This window comes from Tursiops truncatus, chromosome 10 (assembly GCF_011762595.2).
Source record: "Tursiops truncatus isolate mTurTru1 chromosome 10, mTurTru1.mat.Y, whole genome shotgun sequence".
NCBI lineage: Eukaryota > Metazoa > Chordata > Mammalia > Artiodactyla > Delphinidae > Tursiops > Tursiops truncatus.
The window spans coordinates 51,904,262-51,926,672 of record NC_047043.1 but is presented as its reverse complement, the minus strand read 5'-3'; the positions used below and the strand labels follow the sequence as shown (position 1 = coordinate 51,926,672).

The 22,411-nt window shown below is 38.5% G+C and overlaps 1 protein-coding gene across 8 annotated transcripts in view; it reads left to right on the top strand.

Moving 5' to 3' along the window:
- Positions 1–455: 455 nt before the first annotated feature.
- CLASP2 (cytoplasmic linker associated protein 2) overlaps positions 456–22,411 on the top strand; it is a 177,290-nt gene continuing 155,334 nt past the window's right edge. For 4 of the 8 annotated variants that reach the window (XM_073810969.1, XM_033864535.2, XM_033864534.2 and 1 more), the window contains exons 1-3: positions 462–869; positions 15,144–15,222; positions 21,076–21,179. In XM_073810969.1, coding sequence (XP_073667070.1) covers positions 675–869; positions 15,144–15,222; positions 21,076–21,179 — 378 coding nt within the window. In that variant the 5' untranslated portion in view covers positions 462–674. Of the gene's footprint in view, positions 870–15,143; positions 15,223–21,075; positions 21,180–22,411 lie in introns of all 8 variants that reach the window. The other 4 variants (XM_033864537.2, XM_033864538.2, XM_073810971.1 and 1 more) reach the window with 3 other exon arrangements.

Genomic DNA, 22,411 nt, shown 5'->3' with positions numbered 1-22,411 from the left:
AAGCATCACATGGTGACCCAACCAGAAGCAGGAGTCATGGTGTTTGTTTTTTGTTTTTTAAATAAGGAAGTGTATTTTACAAAGTAAAACAACAACAACCACTACAACAACAAAACAAACCCAAAAACCCGGGAGTGGGGCTGGGAAAGTGGAATTCCAAGTACCAGAAACTTTCCAAAGTATTGGTTTCAAGTGGAGGAAAACCTGGAAGTGTTCTCGATTTTACAGGGCGAGGGCAGGCTGCTGAGATGGCGGGTTGCAGAGAACCGTCGGCTTCCCGGGGGTGCCAACACGGTCCGACCCCAATTCCCCGCAGGGGTCCCACTGTCCCCAATGGTTCCCACCCCTGCCTCCGCCTCCGCCCCCGCCTCCTCCGCGAAGCTAGAGTCCGGACAGGCGGGCGGGCGCTCGCCCGCCGGCGTCGCGCTGACGTCAAGCGCGCGCTGACGTTGCCGGCGGCCGCGGCCTCTGAAGCGGGTTGGGGCGCGGGGGGCGCCGAGTTTGACTCGTTTGGGGGACGATCCGCGCCTGACGCTGCACCCGCCGCGCCCCACGAGCCGCGCCTCGGCCGAACCCGCGAGCGCGTCCCTCCCGTTCCCGTGGGGCCCCGCGCTGGCGGCTGGGCGGCGCTGGGCGAAAGTTGGTCCTTCACGGGCGGGCGAGCGGTCGCGGCCATGGAACCCCGCTGCATGGAGTACTTCAGCGCCCAGGTGCAGCAGAAGGACGTAGGCGGCCGCCTGCAGGTCGGCCAGGAGCTGCTGCTCTACCTCGGCGTCCCCGGCGCCATCCCAGACCTGGAGGAGGACCTGGGCTGTCTGGGCAAGACGGTCGACGCTCTCACCGGCTGGGTGGGTTCGAGCAACTACCGGGTAAGCGGCAGCGGCGCGGCCTGGCCGGGCACGCCCTCCCCCGTCGGCCCTTTAATCAAGGATGTACGAGGTCGGCCGGGCGAGCCCTCGGGGGGGCGTCGGTCACCTCGGAACCGCCTCGCGAACTCGGGGTCCCCCGACGATCCCCCACCGGGGAGCCTGCCTCTCCGAACTCGAGCCGGAGACCGACTTCCCACCACGACCAACTTTTTCCACAATTGTGAACAGTGACAAATTCAGCGATTCCGTGACACCGCACCGTGCGGAGTTCCTTGTCAGTGGGATATAATGTTTCATCACGTATTTTAAAAAATCAGTGATCATTTACATGCATAAAAGATTCGAAGACGTTTTACATTTCTACGTACCTATGTAAACACTACCCAGACCAAGACGTAGGACATGAGGATACAAATTTTAAGTTGAAAGATGTCAAGTTAATCCCTGTTCATTAGTGATTTTTTCTTTTTTCATTAGTGATTTTTATCCTACTTAATCGCCTGTTTCTTTTTTTCTTATATAGTTTGTGTGTGTGTGTGTGTGTCTGGAAGATTGTGCTTTTCGTGTCTAAGGCATCTTTAGAGCTTAATAGCATGCCTGATTAAGTTTACTGTTAAATCTAATGAAAAGATGCTGACCTCATGGCATTATTTATTTGCTTTTCGTTATGGCCGACGGAAGGCAGTTGAATGCTGTCATTTTGTTTTGCCGCAGTTGAGGACTGACTCGTATTTGAAACCGTGCCGTAGAAGGTTAGCTGATGCTGACAAAAAAAGAAAAGGATGAGGTACAAGAAGGAATGAGTGTTTCTGAAGAGCCGGTAGTAGGCAGGTTGTAATGTAGCCAAGTTGGGAGACCAGGTAAATATTCTGTAATCAGCCTGAACTGTGGTTTTTGGCAGTAACTTTTCTTTCTAGTCTTCTGGTGGCAGTGTTGCTTTAAAATGTTGGCCCAAACGTCCTGTGGATGAAGTGATTCTTAGTAATAGATTCTTATAACCCAGCGAATAGGCTGTACTTTGAAAGCATTATCATCATGGAGAAGAAAAGCAAACTCTAAAATTATTATGCAGATTTAATGGTGAAACTTATATGAGTTTTGGAAGGATTTGACGTTTTACAAGAATAATAGTTTGAGAATTAACCACTTCAGTGCTCCATTATATACTATCTCTTTATTATTTTTAAAAACTTTGGGAGTTAATATTTAAGAATATGTCATTACTGTTTAGGGGATTAGTTTTATTTCTTTGGAAGAAACAAGCTAAATTTACTTACACTGTAAGAAGAGCATACACACTCAAGATAGGTGATTTTGTGTTACAGCCTAGGCTGCTGTAGAAAGTCGGCTCTTTGGTAATGCTTGCTATCCTTCCCAAGTGAAGGTTGATGTGTCACCTCTATGCTGGCTGTGGTTGAATTGGCTTTGGGCCATTTCACTCCTCAGATGTACCATCAGTGAATGGCAGTTAAGTAGTCCCATCTCTTGAAACATATTTTTGGCTTCTGTGATACCACAGTATCCTGTTTTTTCTTGTCTCTAAGCACTACTTCTACTCAGTGTTATGTTTTTCCTTTAACTGATCCTTAAGAGTTAGAATCCTTCAGGGATCTGACTCAAGTTCTTATCTCTTTACTACACATTCTCTCCATGGTCCTCAGTAGATACTATAGCCTGAGACAATTTCAGAAATCCGAAGAGAACTCCCACATCCTCACCTACATACTTCCTTGTAGCTGTGCCCATATAACTCTGTCTTCTCTGTTATAGTGAACAAATTATCTGTCTTTCCCACTAGTACCAATCCCCCCACATGGGTATGAAGGCATGTGTATCCCATGCCCTCTTGCCTTCTCAAGGACATTAATTCATTAATTCTGATCTCTCCTTGAATCATTAGTTCTCTCCTTTCTACTGAATTCTGTAGTATAAGAGCTTTTCTGACATTGTTAGGGAGAGGGCATTCTAATTAGTTTATTTGGGATTTATAAACTAAGTTACCAAGCTAGGTCATCATTTTTTATTCAAGATACAATGAATATTTAAATCTTTTGAAAAAAGTGTATCATGGAATTTTTTGAACATACATACAAATAGAAATGTACTTAAATTTCAAGTTATGCTGAACAAAATACAGTTTTTCTTTGGATCTGATAGTACTACAGAATTTGAGTTTCTTAATAACAGTGAATTTGAGTGACTATACTTATATGCTGGGTATTATTCCAGATATTGAAGACCCACCTGTGAACAAGACTAGAAAGGCTTATTCATTCAGCTTCATTTGGATATTAATTGAGGACTTACTATGTGCAGACAATCTTCTGGGCACTTGGGATACAATAGTGAAAAACAGACAGAAATCCTTGCTTAGATTCTCGTGGGGGCAGAGGAATAAACAAGATAAAATAACTAAAATCTGTAGTATGTTAGATGGTGGTAAATGCTTTGGAGAAAAGCAGTGAAGGGAATAGGAATGTTGGGCAGGATGCAGATGTTGGAATTTTAAATAGTTGGTCATCGAAGACCTCACTGAGAGAGTGATTTAAAGGAGGGAAGAGTGAGATCACTGCTGTCTTGGAGACAGATAGGTATAAAAATTGAATAGTTTCAAGTAACAAGTGTTTGTAAATCAACTGATGTGAAAGAATGAGGAGAAGATGAGACTATTTTGGAAGTAAAGGAAGTGAGGTGAAATTTGAGTACAGACAGGAAAGAAATACAGGAATGAAGAATGCCTTTAGGGAGAGGAAACTGCAAATGCAGAGAACCTAGTTCTGTGGAGGAACATAAAGAAGGCCAGCATGGCTAGAGTTTACAAATGAGTGAGGTGTTCAGAAAGGTGAAGTTGAGGAGGCAGGTAGAAAGAGCTTCGTAGGATTTTATTCTAAATTGGCAGAGGTTTTTATGCAGAGGGTTGGCTGCTTTGTGGGCAGTGGACAGTAAAGCAGCAAAAGCAGAAGGAGAGCGATGGTGGCTAAGGCTTGTTTGGTAGCAGTGGCAGTACTGAGAAGTGGAAGATTTGCTATGTGACTTGGTGGTAAAGCCAATAGCACCTCCTCTTGCATTGAATATGAGCATTGAGAGAGAGCAGTTAGGGGTAGTTGCGTTGCTTGAGCACCAATAGAGGGTAGTATTTACTGAAATGGGGAAGGCTGAGAAAACAAGTTGGGTGAAGGAAGTAAAAAGTTAGGTTTGAGAAGGTCGTTTGACATCCAAGTTGAGATGTTAAATGGACGGTTGGGGTCTTCATCCCAGTGGAGAAATCATAATTGAAGATTAAAAATGTGGGAATAGGTATGTATATTATATAAAATATATATGCTCTGGTGTTTGACTTTGGTAAGGATAGTCCTGTGATTTCATGAGTTCCCAAATTTTAAAATGGTACAACAGCAATAAAGTGTCCCTTATAAAATGCAGTTAAATATGATACCCACCATTTTAAAAGTCCTTAGTGAGTATCAGGCATTGTCTCAAGTGCTTTATTTCCATTATCTCATTTTAATCTTTAAGGTGGCCTTAGAAAGTCAGTATTATTTCCTCATTTTGTAGAAAAGAAGATAAAAGTATCTTGGCGTAGGTCCTAGACCTGGTATATTGGTGGAGTACTTAAACCAAGGGAGATCAGGATTTTCCTTTCTTTTTCTGTACTTTTGTAAACCTCTTCAATATCCTATCATTTGTCAGCTCTACTCTCACTTTTTAATTTTATCTATCTGCAACTATAACAAGTTGACCCTAAAAATGGAGAAAACAGTAAGTACCATTTATATTATAACTAGTGCTGGGCTAGTAATGTGCTAGGATTTCAAGTGTTATAATCCAAAATCACAGCCCTTTTGCCACTTGAAGGATGATACTTTTCAATGTTAGCATCACCTTGATTGTATATCTTATAAACCATCAATTTCTTACAATATACTATTTTTTAGTTTGAAGTCTATCTGTATATATGGATGTTGTCTCTTCCTTTTACCTGCCATATAGGAAGAACATCCAGGTTGTTTTTAACTTTTTCCTGTTCGCATTGTCCTTTTGCATTGTCACCTTGTACATGTGCATGGGAGTTTCTGTAGGGTGGTGATTCTGAACCCTGTCAGATTCAGTGCCTTCTTTTAATGCCCCCTTTACAATCCTGAAATAAAATTTATAGATAATACTCAGTACACATCATTTTAAAAAATCCCAGTAATGACCTAACTGTACTATAAAGGAAAATTACACATACTTTATAATGAGATAAAATGTTTCAATATGTAAATGTGCCAGCCTGACTACCCAGGAAGACATAATGCTAGTCAGATGGCTGCATCAGTACATATTGCTATAAATGCCGATTCAGACCACTACAGGTATGTGGTTGCTCATTATTCAGACTTCACCAGCGGCATTACTGTTGGTGGTTGTGATATTCTGTGACTATAAATTCTGAACCTTATTTCTTTGACTATACCATCTTAAAGAGATTGACCACCCCATGTGACATCCAATTCATTTAAGTTTTAACTGTCCCATTATCCCTCTTGTCTGAGTTTAAATATCCTAGTCAGTCAATCACACCCTTACATTCATTTTTAATTCTCTTCTCCCTCCTCACTTTTCCTTTGTGGTTCTCATTTGATAAAATGTAATCCTAGTTAATCGAACTCTACCTACCCTGCATCTGCACCAGTGCAACTGAAGGTGGATGGAGAAAAACACAAAACCTCTAACTGATTTCATTTTATTTATTTATTTTTTTGCGGTGCGCGGGCCTCTCACTGTTGTGGCCTGTTCCGCTGCGGAGCACAGGCTCCAGACGCGCAGGCTCAGCAGCCATGGCTCACGGGCCCTGCTGCTCCGCGGAATGTGGGATCTTCCCGGACTGGGGCACGAACCCGTGTCCCCTGCATGGCGGACTCTCAACCACTGCGCCACCAGGGAAGCCTCTGCTTTCCTTTTAAATTCCTGACCTTCAAGTGGGTCCTCTTTGGAGCCTGGCAATCTTCCTATGTTTTCTTGGTTCATTCTTTCATCTGTTCCTCTCCCCTCAGACCTATCAATAGTTCTGCTTCCATCATCAGTTTCAGCTGATGGCCTTGCTTCCTACTTCACTGAGAAAATTGAAGGAACTAGAATTTATTAAGATTCCCACTGCTGTATGTACCCACCTTCCAGCATTTGTACCCATGGCAGGCTCTCAGTATTTGTAGAATCAGTGAAAGTGTGTGAAAGCACATTTGATTTATCTGCTGGCTGCATTCCTGGAAACCTCATATAGTAAAACTGTGTACACACACACAAAAGTGTTAGCCTCTGATAACTTCAAACAGGGCTTTTATTTACTTAAATGACTGGCAGCAGGGCTACCAAGTATGGCCATATACCTTTGGGCTGCAGAGCTGCAGGGAAGAATACTGTGTGTCTCCAATAATTGTTCTTGGTTATGTGTCTAGCAGTGGAAATATTGGGTTATACTTCCTGTCTTGTCCCCCTTGCCCTACCTAGAATTTATCAGTATCTTTAAGTTACTTATTTCCCTCCTTTTTTGAGGGAAATAGTTTTTTAATATATTTATATAAAACCCTGATATTTCTGTTCAGGTTTTCAAAATTTGTAAGCCATCATGTTTTACTTATTTGATCTGTGCATACATGTTCACTTGCCAATTATTCTATCCCATTCTTTTACTCATTTTCTTAGATGCTGAGTTAATTTGTGTGGGGAAAAAAAGTCCTGTACACCTACAGTATTTCCTGATGAGAGAAGGAGCATTACAGAAGTATGCTTGTTATGAATAACACATGTCTTTCCTCTGTTGCACCTATGGTGGAAAAAATCTATGACTCTGAATTAAGCTTATGTCCTACCTAGATTTCAAGAACTCTTGTTGTCAGGCTTTCTGACTTTTACATGGAAAGTTGTGATTTTTTTTTTTTTTTTTTTTGGCCGTACTGCGTGGCATTCAGGATCTTAGTTCTCCCACCACGGATCAAACCCTTGCCCCCTGCAGTGGAAGCGCGGATTCTTAACCACTGGACCGCCAAGGAAGTCCCAGTTGTGATTCTTAAATTGGGGGTAATTACTGTCGCGTGCAATTACTTAGCTCTATTGTTGGTTGACAACATTTCTGATTTAAATCATTTTGAAGATTAAACATTATATTGAATTAAAACTCTGTCACCAAGATGACAACCTGTGTGTGAGTTTATTGATGTCAGATTACTCAAAGATGTTCAACCACTTGTAATTCAGAGGTAAAAAGGGAGTGAGAGAGAGAAAGAAAGAATAGGAAAATGACCCCAAAGGTTCTGGGACTTCTTGGGGTTAATAAAATTTCATAATTTTTTTTTTTTGGCCATGCCATGCCACTTGCAGGATCTTAGTTCCCTGACCAGGGATTGAATCCAGGCCTTGGCAGTGAAAGTCCCAAGTCCTAATCACTGGACCACCAGGGAATTCCCCATACATTTTTAAAAATTTTCAGTTTTGTGGCTTAAAAACACCGTAAAATTTAAGCTTGGTTGTAGCCCAAAGTTTGCTTTTTGGGGTTTCTGTTTTTCTACCTGTTAAAAGGTATGTTATTTGTGCTTTTATGTCTCTCTCTCTCTCTCTCTCTTTCTATATATATATATATATACACACACATACACACATACACATATATACACAATCATACATATATATAAAATTTGGCTGAGCCACGAGGCTTACAGGATCTTAGTTCCCCCACCAGGGATCAAACCTGGGCCCTGGCACTGAAAGTGCCGAGTCCTAACCCCTGCACCACCAGGGAATTCCCATATATTATATATTTTACATATTTTATTGTTGTATATTTTATATTATATGTTTTATATTTTTATTTTATATTTTATATATACATGTTAGAAAGTACATTATTTTTGCTCTTTTTTTTAAAGGATCTGAATGGAGGCATTTGAGTTCCTAAGAAATTGGTGAGGAGCAAATTGGAATACTGCTCTAGTTGTTTTTTCTTCTTTTTTCAGGGTTTTAGTATTCTACTGAAAGGATCCTTAGCCAAGATGCAGGCTAAGTTGAAAGATGTCTAAATGGAAATTCAAGAAAGTTATTTGTAGCTCCGTGGTAAATCTTGATGTTTGCTGTGTCATATTCACTCACCAGATTCTTTAGGAATGTGTTGGCTATTATTGGGTCTTTATTTACTATCCCATGCGAATTTTAGAACCAGCTAGTCAAGTTGCACCAAAAAATTGTGGCTTTTTATTGGGATTACATTGGATGTCATCTTTTGGGGGGAAGATTTGATATCTTTATAATATTGAATTTATCATAAATTGCAAATATATTGTTTCATCAGTTAAGTCTTTCTATTAATGTCTCAAAGATATCAATAAGTGCTCTTTAAAAAAATAGCATAACCTCAATACTATTATACATAAAAAATTCCTTGATATAAAATATGTTGGGTTTAAATTTCTAGTTTTTAAAAATGTAGTACAAATTTTTAAATTAGTTGTTTTAAGAAAAATCAGGATCTGAATAAGGTTCACATGTTGTGATTCATTAATATATTTGTTTTCTATTGCTGCTGTAACAAGTTACCACACACTTTGTATCTTAAAACAAAGTACATTTATTTTCTTACAGTCCTGGAGGTCAGAAGTCAGAAATGGGTTTTATTGGTATAAAATCAAGGTTTCAGCAGGATTGTATTCCTTCTGGAGACCTTAGAGAATTTTCCAGCTTCTAGAAACTGCCTACATTTCTTGGCTTATGGTCTTTTCTTCCATCTTCAAAGCCCTCAGTATCTCATCCTCCCGATCTTTCTTTCTGACCACTGCTTCTGTCATCACATCTCCTCTGACTGACTGATTCTCCACCCTGTCTCTTATAAGGACTCTTGGGCCCAGGATAATCCCAGGGTAATTTCCCCATCTTAAGATCCTTAACCACATCTTTAAAGTTTTTTTTACCATGTAGTTAATCTTTTCTCTGGGGATTAGGATGTGAACACATTGGGAGGCCATTTTTCTGCTTACCTCAGTTAACATGTTTATTTGTTTATTTATTTAGGCTGGGTTGGGTCTTTGTTGCTGCACGTGGGCTTTCTCTAGTTGCAGCGAGCAGGAGCTACTCTTCGTTGCAGTGTGCAGGCTTCTCACTGTGGTGACTTCTCTTGTTGTGGAGCATGGGCTGTAGGTGCGCGGGCTTCAGTAGCCGTGGCATGTGGACTCAGTAGTTATAGCTCATGGGCTTAGTTGCTCTGCGGCATGTGGACTCTTCCTAGACCAGGGATCAAATCTGTGTCCCCTGCATTGGCAGGTGGGTTCTTAACCACTGCACCATCAGGGAAGTCCTAACATGTTTATTAAGTCTCTTAATCTGTTTCTCCCTCAGTGCCTTTTAAAAAAATTCTTGGCTTTTGTTTGTGGTACAGTTTCCCACAGTCTGGATTTTGCTGATTTCATTCCTATGATGTTTTCTCTGTATTTCCTATAAATTGGTAGTTGGATCTAAAGTTTGATCAGAATCAGTCTTTTTTTTTTTTTGGCAAGACTACTTCATAAGTAGTGCTCTTCTTCCACCAGCTGGCATGTAACATTAGGAAGGCACGTAAGGTCTTGTTCAGTGACGGTAGCAGCCATTAATGTTCAGTGTTTAGATCTCTTATTCATTAGGGTTTGCAAAATGATATTCTAATTATGTCATTCCTTCATTCATTAGCTGGAATACTTTTATAAAGAGAAACTTCCACTGTTTACTAGTATTTGGTTACCCAGTGGTATAGTTTATATATAAACTATAGTTTATAGTTCGTATGATTCTTTATTTACTAATTGTCAAAATAATGAGGTAAAAATAACTAGTATCCTCCAGTGTTGACCAGATAGTTTTTGTTATCATTATGAACTCTTGCATTTAACTATATGTAATGCATTTCAAGACAATACAGTTATTATCCCCCCCCCCGTTTTTTTTTAATGTTCAGGCTGGTTTCTTTGGTGTTCTTTTGTTTTGTTTTGTTTTGGGCCACGCTGCATAGCATGTGGGATCTTAGTTCCCCAACCAGGGATCGAACTCGAACCCATGCCCCCTGTAGTGGAAGGGCAGGGTCTTAACCACTGGACTGCCAGAGAAGTCCCCAGTTATTATCCTTATTAATATCCAAGCTGTTCTGTCACATGACCCTAATAATCTTTGATAGAGTCTTTGGTATCTGGTATAATGAGATCATATTTTCTGCTCCTGCCCTGGAATCAACCACTTCTCCAAGAAGCTTTGGTTCCTTTTTGTGGGAAATGGTATGTGGAAACTACAGTGTGGGTACTAATGGAACTTATTGTTACTCATCTGATCATTGTTTCCAGATTTTTTTCAATGCATAGGGTTAGGTTTAATTTAAAGAAAAATATATCATGAGTTCATACTGATATTCTAATTCAGATTCAGGACTGCAGTTTTTACTATTATATATCTTCTATCTGTATCTCCTTCTATCAACAGAATTTCTCAAAACATTGACAGTTTCTTTTTTGCAGAGTTTCATTTTTGTCCTTAGGGTATATCCCACTGGAGAGATAATAGTCAAATTGCTGTATTTTAAAGTCACTTGGAATAGTCTTCTGTGTGGTTATGCTACTAATTGAGTATACATTTAGATTTACTTATTTTATTTGATTTTCAATGAAATTAGTTATTGCTACAAAGAAGGTATATTCAAAATAGTGTGGTTTCTTTCTCTGTTCCTTATAGCCTATTGCCAACCATAAATTTTTTTTTCTGATTATCTTTCCATTGTTGCTATATTTTAAATAAACATTTATAACTAAATCTATTTGTAGTCCCCTTTTTAAAATATACACATGCATTTCTCCAACTTGCTTTTTTCACTTAATATATCTTGGAGAGCATTGCATAACAGAAGTAGGGTAGCCCTCATTTTTATTTTTAAAGTGTCATAGTACTCTCTAGTGTGGATGTACCATAATTTTTTGAATCTGTCCCATACCACTGATGAATGATTGGATAGTTTCCAGTCTCTTGCAATAAGCTTTGTGTGTCTTCTCATAATTTTGCTGGTATATCTCCGGGGTAGATTCCTAAGTCAGATCTTACTAAGAGTTCATGTTTTTCCTGTTGATTTGAGATACTGCTTTTATCATCTATTAAATTTTGTGTATGAGTGTGTCTATTGGTGCACTTTCAGTTAATTTTTTAAATAGCTTTATTGATATAATTCACATATTGTACAGTTCACTCATTTGAAGTGTACAGGCCATTTTTTTGTAGTATATTTGTAGGTATGCATGACAGTCAGCACAGTCAATTTTAGAACATTTTCATCACCTCAAAAAGAACCCTGATGGCATTTTTCACAGAACTAGAACAAAAAATTTCACAATTTGTATGGAAACACAAAAGACCCCGAATAGCCAAAGCAATCTTGAGAAAGAACAGTGGAGCTGGAGGAATCAGGCTCCCGGACTTCAGACGGTATTACAAAGCCACAGTAATCAAGACAGTATGGTACTGGCACAAAAACAGAACTATAGATGGATGGAACAGGATAGAAAGCCCAGAGATAAACCCACACACATATGGTCACCTTATCTTTGATAAAGGAGGCAAGAATATACAATGGAGAAAAGACAGCCTCTTCAATAAGTGGTGCTGGGAAAACTGGACAGCTACATGTAAAAGAATGAAATTAGAACATCTCCTAACACCATACACAGAAATAAACTCAAAATGGATTAAAGACCTAAATGTAAGGCCAGACTCTATAAAACTCTTAGAGGAAAATATAGGCAGAACACTCTATGACATGTGTCACATCAGAATCCTTTTTGACCCACCTCCTATAGAAATGGAAATAAAAACAAAAATAAACAAATGGGACCTAATGAAACTTAAAAGCTTTTGCACAGCAAAGGAAACCACAAACAGGACAAAAAGACAACCCTCTGAATGGGAGAAAATATTTGCAAATGAAGCAACTGACAAAGGATTAATTTCCAAAATATACAAGCAGCTCATGCAGCTCAATATCAAAAGGCAAACAACCCAATCCAAAAATGGACAGAAGACCTAAATAGACATTTCTCCAAAGAAGATATACAGATTGCCAAAAAACACATGAAAAGATGCTGAACATCATTAATCATTAGAGAAAGGCAAATCAAAACTACAATGAGGTATCACCTCACACCAGTCATAATGGCCATCATAAAAATTCTACAAACAAATGCTGGAGAGGGTGTGGAGAAAAGGGAACCCTCTTGCACTGTTGGTGGGAAAGTAAACTGATACAGTCACTGTGGAGAACAGTATGGAGGTTCCTTAAAAAACTAAAAATAGAACTACCATACGACCCAGCAATCCCACTGTTGGGCATATACCCTGAGAAAACCGTAATTCAAAAAGAGTCATGTACCACAATGTTCATTGCAGCTCTATTTACAGTAGCCAGGACATGGAAGCAACCTAAGTGTCCATCAACAGATGAATGGATAAAGAAGATGTGGCACATACATACAGTGGAATATTACTCAGCCATAAAAGGAAAGGAAATTGAGTTATTTGTAGTGAGGTGGATGGACCTAGAGTCTGTCATACAGAGTGAAGTAAGTCAGAAAGAGAAAAACAAATATCGTATGCTAACACATATATATGGAATCTAAAAAACAAACAAAAAAATGGTCATGAAGATCCTAGGGGCAAGACAGGAATAAAGACACAGACCTACTAGAGAATGGACTTGAGGATACCGGGAGGGGGAAGGGTAAGATGGGACAAAGTGAGAGTGGCATGGACATATATACACTACCAAATGTAAAATAGATAGCTAGTGGGAAGCAGCCGCATAGCACAGGGAGATCAGCTCGGTACTTTGTGACCACCTAGAGGAGTGGGAGGGAGGGAGACGCAAGAGGGAAGAGATGGGGATATATGTATATGTGTAACTGATTTACTTTGTTATAAAGCAGAAATTAACACACCATTGTAAAGCAGTTATACTCCAATAAAGACATTTAAAAAAAATTGGTTCTGAAGAACCTAGAGGCAGGACAGGAATAAAGACGCAGACGTGGAGAATGGACTTGAGGACCCGGGGAGGGGGAAGGGTAAGCTGGGACGAAGTGAGAGAGTGGCATGGACATATATACACTACCAAATGTTAAATAGATAGCTAATGGGAAGCAGCACAGGGAGATTGGCTTGGTGCTTTGTGACCACCTAGATGGGTGGGATAGGGAGGGTGGGAGGGAGACACAAGAGAGAGGAGATTTGGGAATATATATATATGTATAGCTGATTCACTTTGTTATAAAGCAGAAACTAACACACTATTGTAAAGCAGTTATACGCCAATAAAGATGTTTAAAAAGAAAAAAAGAACCTAGTAGCTTTAGCTGTTACCTTCCTATCCCCCACATACGCTGGTCCTAAGTACCGCTAATCTACTTTCTATCTATGGATTTGCTTATTCTGGACATTCTTATAAATTGAATCACAGAACATGTAGCCATTTGTGTCTGGCTTTTTCACTTATAATGTTTTAAGGTTTATCCATGTTGTAGATGTGTCAGTCATTACTATTTATAGCCAAATCATATTTGATTGAATGCATATACCACATTTTGTTTATTCATTCATCAGTTGATGGACATTTGGGCTTTTCCACCTTCGGGCTGTAATGAATGATGCGTAATGAACATTGGCATGCAAGCATCTGTTTGCGTCCTGCTTTAATTCCTTTGGGTATATACCTAGGAGTGGAATTATTGGGTCCTCAATGTTTCTGTGCCACCCCCCACACTTTAGGCCTTCTTTTTTCTCATGATTCATAGAGGGGTTTTCTTCTTCCCCAGTGGTAGACTGCCGTTGCTTCTTATTCTGTTCTTGCTGGCTGGTTTATGGGTAGTGGGGCTGGTCCAGCTGTTTTCCTGGTCCAGCTTCAGTCTTAGGAACCCTCTGTCCCTGAATCTTGGGGGCAAGGCTTTATCAGAAATCCTGCCCCTCCTCAGCTGGAACCTTTAATCATCGGAGCCCAGCATGGTTTTTTGCTTCTACCCTTGAAGTAGAAGCCTTTTTTTTTTTTCCTTTTCTCTTTACTTAATAGGTATGAGTTTTTACCTCTGTCTAGAGGGTAACAGCGTTGTCTTTCCCTCAGTAGCTTCAAACTGTCGTTTCTTGTAGGACAAGGAAACGGGAAAGGTTTGTGCTTTTCCTGCAGAGGCAGCTGCTCCCTTCCTACGAGACCTGTAACCACCAAGAGACTTTCTCTTATCTCCTGCCCTGTCCTCAGTCTTAATTATGAGTGTCCAGTGGAGGTTTGTGGAGAAAGAGCCGACAAGTGGTTGTGAACTCTCCTTGTGTCTGCAGCTAATAGGGATTCTGTATTTTCATGCTAACCCACACTCAGCTATTAACAGTGAGTTGAATATAGCTGAATTCTTTTTACGCACTTGCATCTCAGCTTCATTTTCCATCTGTCCTCTGCCACATGTGACCTACTGCTTATGTCCCATTCTCCTTGGCACCTGTCTTTCCTAAAGATTTCAACCTAGATGATTTTTCTACAACCTTAGCTTTCTGATGAATTCAAGAATAGTTATGGTTTTGTAGATTATTTGGCTTTTTCTTGTTTATGGTGGGAGTGATGGTTTTTTTTTCCAGTTTCTTCAGGCCAGACAGAAGCTAGAATTCCTCTGTAATTAAATGTGCTGTTTTGTTTAATTGTTTCATTTAAGAAACATTTCAACATTACAGGAAAGTGACAGGTATAGTCAGTGAACTCCTGTGTACCCTTCACCTAATTTACCAGTTATTAATATTTTGCCAAATATGCTATATCACTATCTTCCTGCATTTGCACGTCATCATCATTATTATTATTATTGAACCATTTGAGAATAGGGTGCTAAGCTTACCCTCATGACTGTTCACCCTGAATATTTCAATCTCCTTATTTTTTAAAAAACTTGTTAATATATGAAGATCTTATGTCAGCAGTTACATACTGATATTAAAATATGCATCAGTGGGCTTCCCTGGTGGCGCAGTGGTTGAGAGTCCGCCTGCCAATGCAGGGGACACGGGTTCATGCCCTGGTCCGGGAAGATCCCACATGCCGCGGAGCGGCTGGGCCCATGAGCCATGGCCGCTGAGTCTGTGCATCCGGAGCCTGTGCTCCACAACGGGAGAGGCCCCAACAGTGAGAGGCCCGTGTACGGCAAAAAATAAAAAATAAAATAAAATATGCATCAATAATTTGTATTCATTAAAATTTCTTTCAATCTGTAGGTGTCATTAATGGGACTGGAAATTTTAAGTGCCTTCGTGGACAGATTATCAACACGATTTAAGTCCTATGTAGCAATGGGTAAGTTAACTTTATTTAAAAATTATTGTAGGGTTTGACATACTTTTTTCTCATAATTTTTAACAGAATTAGTTCTTTGTAAATGCGAAAATGTAATTTTATACAACCCAGAGATCTGCCACTTAGCATTTTAATTTGCCGAACATAAAAGATTTTAAGCCTATTTAAATAAATATGTTCCTTTTAAGACAAAAACAAAGGCAAAAAACTTACCGAATATACTGCTAATAGATTTTTACTTTGTATTTTCAAATTTTTAACTTATCTTTTACTTTCTTGTGACATATTAATAATTTATAATATAATTCGCAGCACCACTTTTCACTTATCTATGGTGAAGGACCAATTTTTTCATTGCTAGTCTACTGCAGACCAATATTTTGTAAAATACAATACAAATAAATTACAGCAAAACAAAATGAAAAAAATACAAGGCTCAGTTTTTTATTGGTAGATTCAACAAATGTATAATTTACTTTGGTCAGATTGTTTCCAAACCTTGTTTTAGAAAAACTTACAATTTCTTTACCACAAGTAGTTTGTAGACTGGTCCTGGGCTGCTGGCTGTACTTTGAGCAGCACTTACTTACAGTGTGTTTGCAGTCCAGAACGATGTGCTAGTATAAAGCTCTTTGTATAGTAGTTAGATTGCAAAGTTGGCTTTGACTTATCTTTTAAACCTAAGTGACCTTTGTGTGCCTTTTGGAGTGCTTCAGTGAGTGGATTTGGTCCTATTATATAGAAATATATTTAAGGGTAACCTCAGATGTTTGTGATTTCTTTTATGGATTAAGTTAATGCCTCATAATGTATCATCACCCTTATTTTCAAATTATCTTTGGTCAGCTTCATGTTCGGTATGCCACTAAATTCTGCCAATTTCTTCTTTTATTTTTATTGTCTATCCTTTCAGCAGAAGCATCTTAGTGACTTTCTCTATCTCTGTTATTTCCTTTTTAATCAATACCTGGTTCCAATTCAATCTTTGTATGAATATCTTCTGAAAAGATGATTTTTAAGCTGTCAGTCTCCTGCTTAAAATCCTATGATAGATGTTAAAAACTGTGCTTTGCAAACATGTGTTACTTGCTTATGTATTCTCTTAATGTATTTTGAATCATTGTTAGTAAAAATTCATATTTGTAGCTTGTCTTGAAAAATTGGCCAGTGTGGCAACCCTGCTCTTCCATTTCCACGTGTAAATAAAGGGAGAAGCTCTGTCGTAGCTTCCTTTTTGTCTGGGTCATGAGCTTTCCAATCCATAAGTCCCTCCCATCTCCTCTTGTTTCCTCATAACTGAGAATTTCAGTTATAATACACAGAGGTTGGAATACTGCAGTTCTTAGGTCTGGTTCATTTTTGGCATTTCTGGTACCTCCCTGACTGTAGGCACCTCTGTTTGTCACCCCTGCCCTGTAGTAGCTCCCTATTATTAGTTGTTACAGACAATATTTTAGACTTGAGAGTAATTCTAGGTATCACGTATCTCACTTATTTTTCAGACACAAGGAGGACCAGGTGGGGTTTGATATACCTACTGACTGCTCATATTGAGGCAGTAGGAGTATTAGGACTAGAACCCTAGTTTGCTGCCTCCCAGGACTGTCCTGTTTTCAAAACTTATTTCTGTTTTTCTGTCCTTGGTGTTTCAGTTCTCTCAGCGTGTATGGCTCTTCTCCACTTCAGCAGCCTTATTTATTTGTGATTGTCAGTAAATACTCTCCACTGTTGTTAATCAAAAACTTGCTCACTCTTGTTAGTTCTGGCTTAGCTTGTTTATGCCTCTGCTGTGCTGTTATTTCTTTCTGAAATCCTCTCTTCTTCTCCATGGTCCTTCCTTTCTGGGGTTTTTTTGGATTTTTTTTTTTTTTTTTTTTTTTTTTTTTTTATGGCTGTGTTGTGTCTTCTTTGCTGTGTGCAGGCTTTCTCTAGTTGTGGCAAGTGGAGGCTACTCTTCGTTGCGGTGCACTGGCTTCTCATTGCGGTGGCTTCTCTTGTTGCAGAACACAGGCTCTAGGCGCGCGGGCTCAGTAGTTGTGGCTCGTGGGCTCTAGAGCGTAGGCTCAGTAGTTGTGGTGCATGGGTTTAGTTGCTCCGCAGCATGTGGGATCTTCCCAAACCAGGCCTTGAACCCATGTCCCCTGCATTAGCAGGCGGATTCTCAACCACTGCACCACCAGGGAAGCCCCCTTCCTTTCTGTTTTAACGATTTACTTCTGATTTCAATATCTGGGAGGTTTGCAGGTTAATCTTACCAAATACTGAATTTTTTTTTTACTTCATGATTCTTATACCTGTAAATATTAATAAATTGCATTAAGTTGTTTTTGTTGGTTAGTGTTTTCTGTATGTTTCCCACATATCTACATATTCTCATATGTATAACTTTATCTTTTAATCTCCTAACTCTTTCTGGTTATCTGTGTGCATTTACTGTTAGTATTGTTTTCATTTTGAACCCTAAGTGTTCATTATTTTTCTTAGTGAAACCTGAACTTGTTACTACTTGAGAGTCAGTGTGATATAATAGGAAAATTTCATCCCAGTTTTGCTACCATTTATTGAATGCCCACTTTTTATCCATTTACTGGGCTTCTCTACTTTACATATATGAAAGATTATCCTCAAATAATTATTTCTAATTTGTATGACAGCTCTACAAGAGAGGCTACAGTATATCTGTGTGCTCTTAAAGAGATATAGTACTAGACTAAGAATCCCGGAGTTAGCTTTCTTGTTTTACTCCATCATAGATCTTAGCCAAACCATTTTAGGAGCCTTTCCGTAAAAGGAGGGAATTGAATTAAGTTATGTGCTGAAGGGTTTTTTTGATAATGTAACCTTAGATATATGTAACTTGATGTGGTGATATTGTTTTCCTTTTGGTACACTTAGGTTATTAACTATCATTACAGATATTTTTTATCTTTTTACATTAAAAGTGAAGTTTTAGGAAAATTGAGGTTCATGTTCAGTTTTAGACAAAGTACCAAAAAAAGTATGGACTCTATTAATGTAATTCTTTAATATATTTAAATTTTCTCTTGTGACTACATGTACTGTGGAAAAATTTAATGTTCAAACCAAAAAAAAAAAATACAATTTACATTTAACACTGATCACCAACCAAGTTTTTTTTTTTTTTTTTTTTTGCCGTACCATGCAGCTTGAGGGATCTTAGTTCCCTGACCAGGGATTAAACCTGCGCCCTAGGCAGTGAAAGCATAGAGTCCTAACCACTGGACCACCAACCCTGGTTTTATGATTCCCCCAAGCCTGGTTTTATGACAACAGTAAAGGATTTCATATTTTACAAATCTTAAACAGATAGTTTTAGTCCAAAATGGTTTTGTAGAAAGGGTATTAGAACAGTCAGGATGCCTGGTCATCAGCTTTGCATCTTGTACAATGGTTTGCATCTTGTACAATGCTAAGAGAATAAAATATGCTAACACCTATGCTTCAGATTTCTTCCGTGTTTTCACTGTCCAAATTCCAGTCTATGATAGATGTATTTGTTTGTTTAACAAGTTCTTTTTGAGAGTTTACAGAGTGAAAAGCTCTGTTTTGTATTCCCAATAATTATTGATTGCATGTTCATTATCTACAGATCTTTAAGGAATAGTGCTAACACTTCTGAATGGTTGTTATGGGCTTGGCCACAGGTGCTTTTTACCAGTTTTACTTATTCTCTCACTAGCTGTGTGAGGTATAGACCCGAATCCCTCCTTATTTTACAGACAAAGAAACTTTGAAGTTAAGAGAAGTTTACTATCTTGCATAATTAAATAACCAGTAGAGCTAGAAATAAATCTTGTTCTGTTTGACTCCAAGAGTTTATATGTTAAAAAGGAAAAGAATTATGAATTTTTTTGTTTAATTTAATAGCTGTAAATCTTAAGTTTATGTAGTATGAGGTTTTTTGTTTTAGTTGTTTATGTTTTACAAATTTTAGTTTTTAAATTGAAGTGAGCCCCGTTTGGGCCAAAAAAAATTTTTTTTTTTTTTTGGCTGTGCCGCACGGCATGCGGGATCTGAGTTCCCCAACCATGAATTGAACCCGTGCCCCCTGCAGTGGAAGCACGGAGTCTTAACCACTGGACCACCAGAGAAGTCCCTTTATTTTGTTTTGGAGTTAAACTCTACCTCTCAGGAATGAAGTGTCTGTTTTTTTTTCATTATTGTTATGTGGTTGTTAATACACACACACACACACACACACACAAAACACCTCAGTCACAAATAAATGGAAGTAGTTATAACTGTAGCCTAACACTGTGTAGATTACTTAAATCCTGATTTCACTATTTGCTACTTGTGTGACCTTGGTCAAAGTATTTAATTGCTCTGGGCCTTCTCTATCAAACGGGCCTACTCTGTTTCATAGGATTGTTATGAGGATTAAGTGAGATAATTCAGTGCTTAGTACATAATAATATCTAACATTTACTAGTGTTTAGTATTGTCTTCTGTCTGTCAGAAGCTATCAGAATGAGTCCCACAATAGCCAATCCTGTAGATATAGGTGAATTTCTCTAGTGTTAACAATGCATCTAAGCAAAATGAGAAGGATTTATATTGTTTCAACTGACAGATACTTCAGTTGCCTCATGATTAGGCTTATGATTTTTATGACAAGGACTTTGTTTTCTTACACAATCATTTCCTTGATTAAGCTTAGATTTTTGGATGATCTTTCCATTTTGTATGGTTGGCTTCTCACTTGAATCATTTTCTTCCAGAAGGATGTGTTCCTTCTTTCCTTAAATGTTGTTGATTATTATATCAGTTCTGGTTGTTATGTTATAGACAATGTTAACATTGCAGCATACATTTGCATTACATTACATACACATTTAATTATATGTGTCTATAAATAAACTAGAGACACATTGAATGCTTACCCAGTGTCCTTCACTCTCTGAGTTGTTTACGTATATTTCAGTAATCTTCTGAGGTGAGTACTGCTGCACATATTTATGGGTTGAGGAGATAAAGACAAAAAGATTAAATAGTTTGGTCACACACCTAGTAATACTACACTGAGTGGTAGTGGTAATTTAAGGGATTACAAAAAGATAATTTTGACTATGAGATGTTTTTGCCCTATGGGCTGACTTTAGAAACTATAACCTCAGTTCTAGCCCCCCTCCCGTTTCCTTCCCCCCACACCTAACAGATGTGATTTCTTTGTGGAGCTTTGTTGATTTATAGTTACAGCAACCTGTTTCATGAAAACTCTCTAAGAATGGACTCTAACCTGCCTTTCCTGCCTCCTTTCATGGAATAGTGTGAAAGTCTTGGACATAATAGAGAAAGACCTCAGTCCCATGGACCCGTGCTTTGTTTTTGTCATTTGAGTAATATGTTGTACATATAGAATAATACGTATCAAGCATGTACAATTTAAAGAATAACTATAAAACCAACACCTGCCTGTGCCCAGGTCAGAGAACTAGAGCTCTGCCAGTTCCTTATATGCTCCCTCTGCATTTCCTGATGACACCTCCCACCCTCTACCAGAGATGACTGCTGTCATGACCTTTGGGATAATCACTCCCTTGTTGGTCTGTAGAGCTTAACTGTCTATATGTATCTCTAAACAGAATAATATTAAATTTTGCCTGTTTTTTGAACATTATTATTATAAGTGGGTGTCATACTGTATGTATTCTTTTGAAACTTGCTTCTCATTTATTTTTGATTGTACTCATGAGTAAAGAACTTGAAACAGTTTGCTTACCTCATAACTTTTCATTTATGGAAATAATTGATGTTTGTAATTTTGTAAAATACAGTTTATAATGGAGATGAATTATAAATATTTATTCTTTTCCCCCTTAATTTCTCTAGTTATTGTAGCTTTAATAGACAGAATGGGAGATGCCAAAGACAAGGTTCGAGATGAAGCTCAGACTCTGATACTGAAGTTAATGGATCAAGTAGCACCACCTATGGTAGGCCTACATTTTAGAATTCAGATTTTGCTAATTAATGATTAAATAACAGTAAAGATAGATGGTAATCACTGCAAGTCAGTAAAACCCCAGGGACATAAAAGCTAAAATTTTAAACAGTAAATTATTGCTAATGCTTTAAAGAAGTTGAAATTTAAGATAAAGTGTCAATATTTAACTTTTTGATTTTTTGCTTTCCTTTTTCTTACTTTTCTTTTAATGCTTTTTCAAAAAGCTAACTCATAGATTTAAGTGATTTGACAATGTACTGATTATACTATTTGTTAGGATTTTCTGGTTTTTGCTACCTACCAATAATACAATGTTCAGTGAGAAAGCTTATTTTGAGAACTACTGAATGTTATATGAATTTCGGCAACTCTTACTGAAACAAGGAGAAAATTTCTTATTTTAACAGATGGTTACTAATTATATAAGGCATATATTAGATGACGGTGACCTGTGTTTTATGAATATGGTAGAAAAAAATTGCCCTTACGGATGTATTTTGAAAGAGGAGTAACAATAAATTGACACGTAAACAAAGATTTAAAGAGTAGCTCATGCCGGGGGCTTCCCTGGTGGCGCAGTGGTTGAGAATCCGCCTGCCAAGGCAGGGGACACGGGTTCGAGCCCTGGTCCAGGAAGATCCCACATGCCGCGAAACACCTAAGCCCATGCGCCACAACTACTGAGCCCATGTGCCACAACTACTGAAGCCCGCATGCCTAGAGCCCGTGCTCTGCAACAAGAGAAACCACCGCAGTGAGAAGCCTGTGCACCACAACAAAGAGTAGCCCCTGCTCGCCACAACTAGAGAAAGCCCTTGTGCAGCAATGAAGACCCAATGAAGCCAAAAATAAATAAATAAATTTATTAAAAAAAATAAAAGAGTAGCTCATGTTAAGTGGGAAAAAAACCAGAATTTACAAAATGTAGTGATACTAATTGTTATCATTTAAAATACAGTTTAAGAATTGTATTACGTATGTTTTATAAAAAATCCAAATAGTAGTGAAAGTAAACTTCCTCAGAGTTTTTATACCATAGAGTATAAAGATATATATATAATCCTTATAATTTGATGGGTATCCTTTGACACTTGCTTAGCAGTTCAAATTTTAACTTGTTTTTGACATGCTGTTATTATGAGTGCTGTAAAGAGCATCCTTGTACATGTGTCTTTGGACATAAATGTAATTATAGAACAGAGTTACAGAGACAGTGTTGCT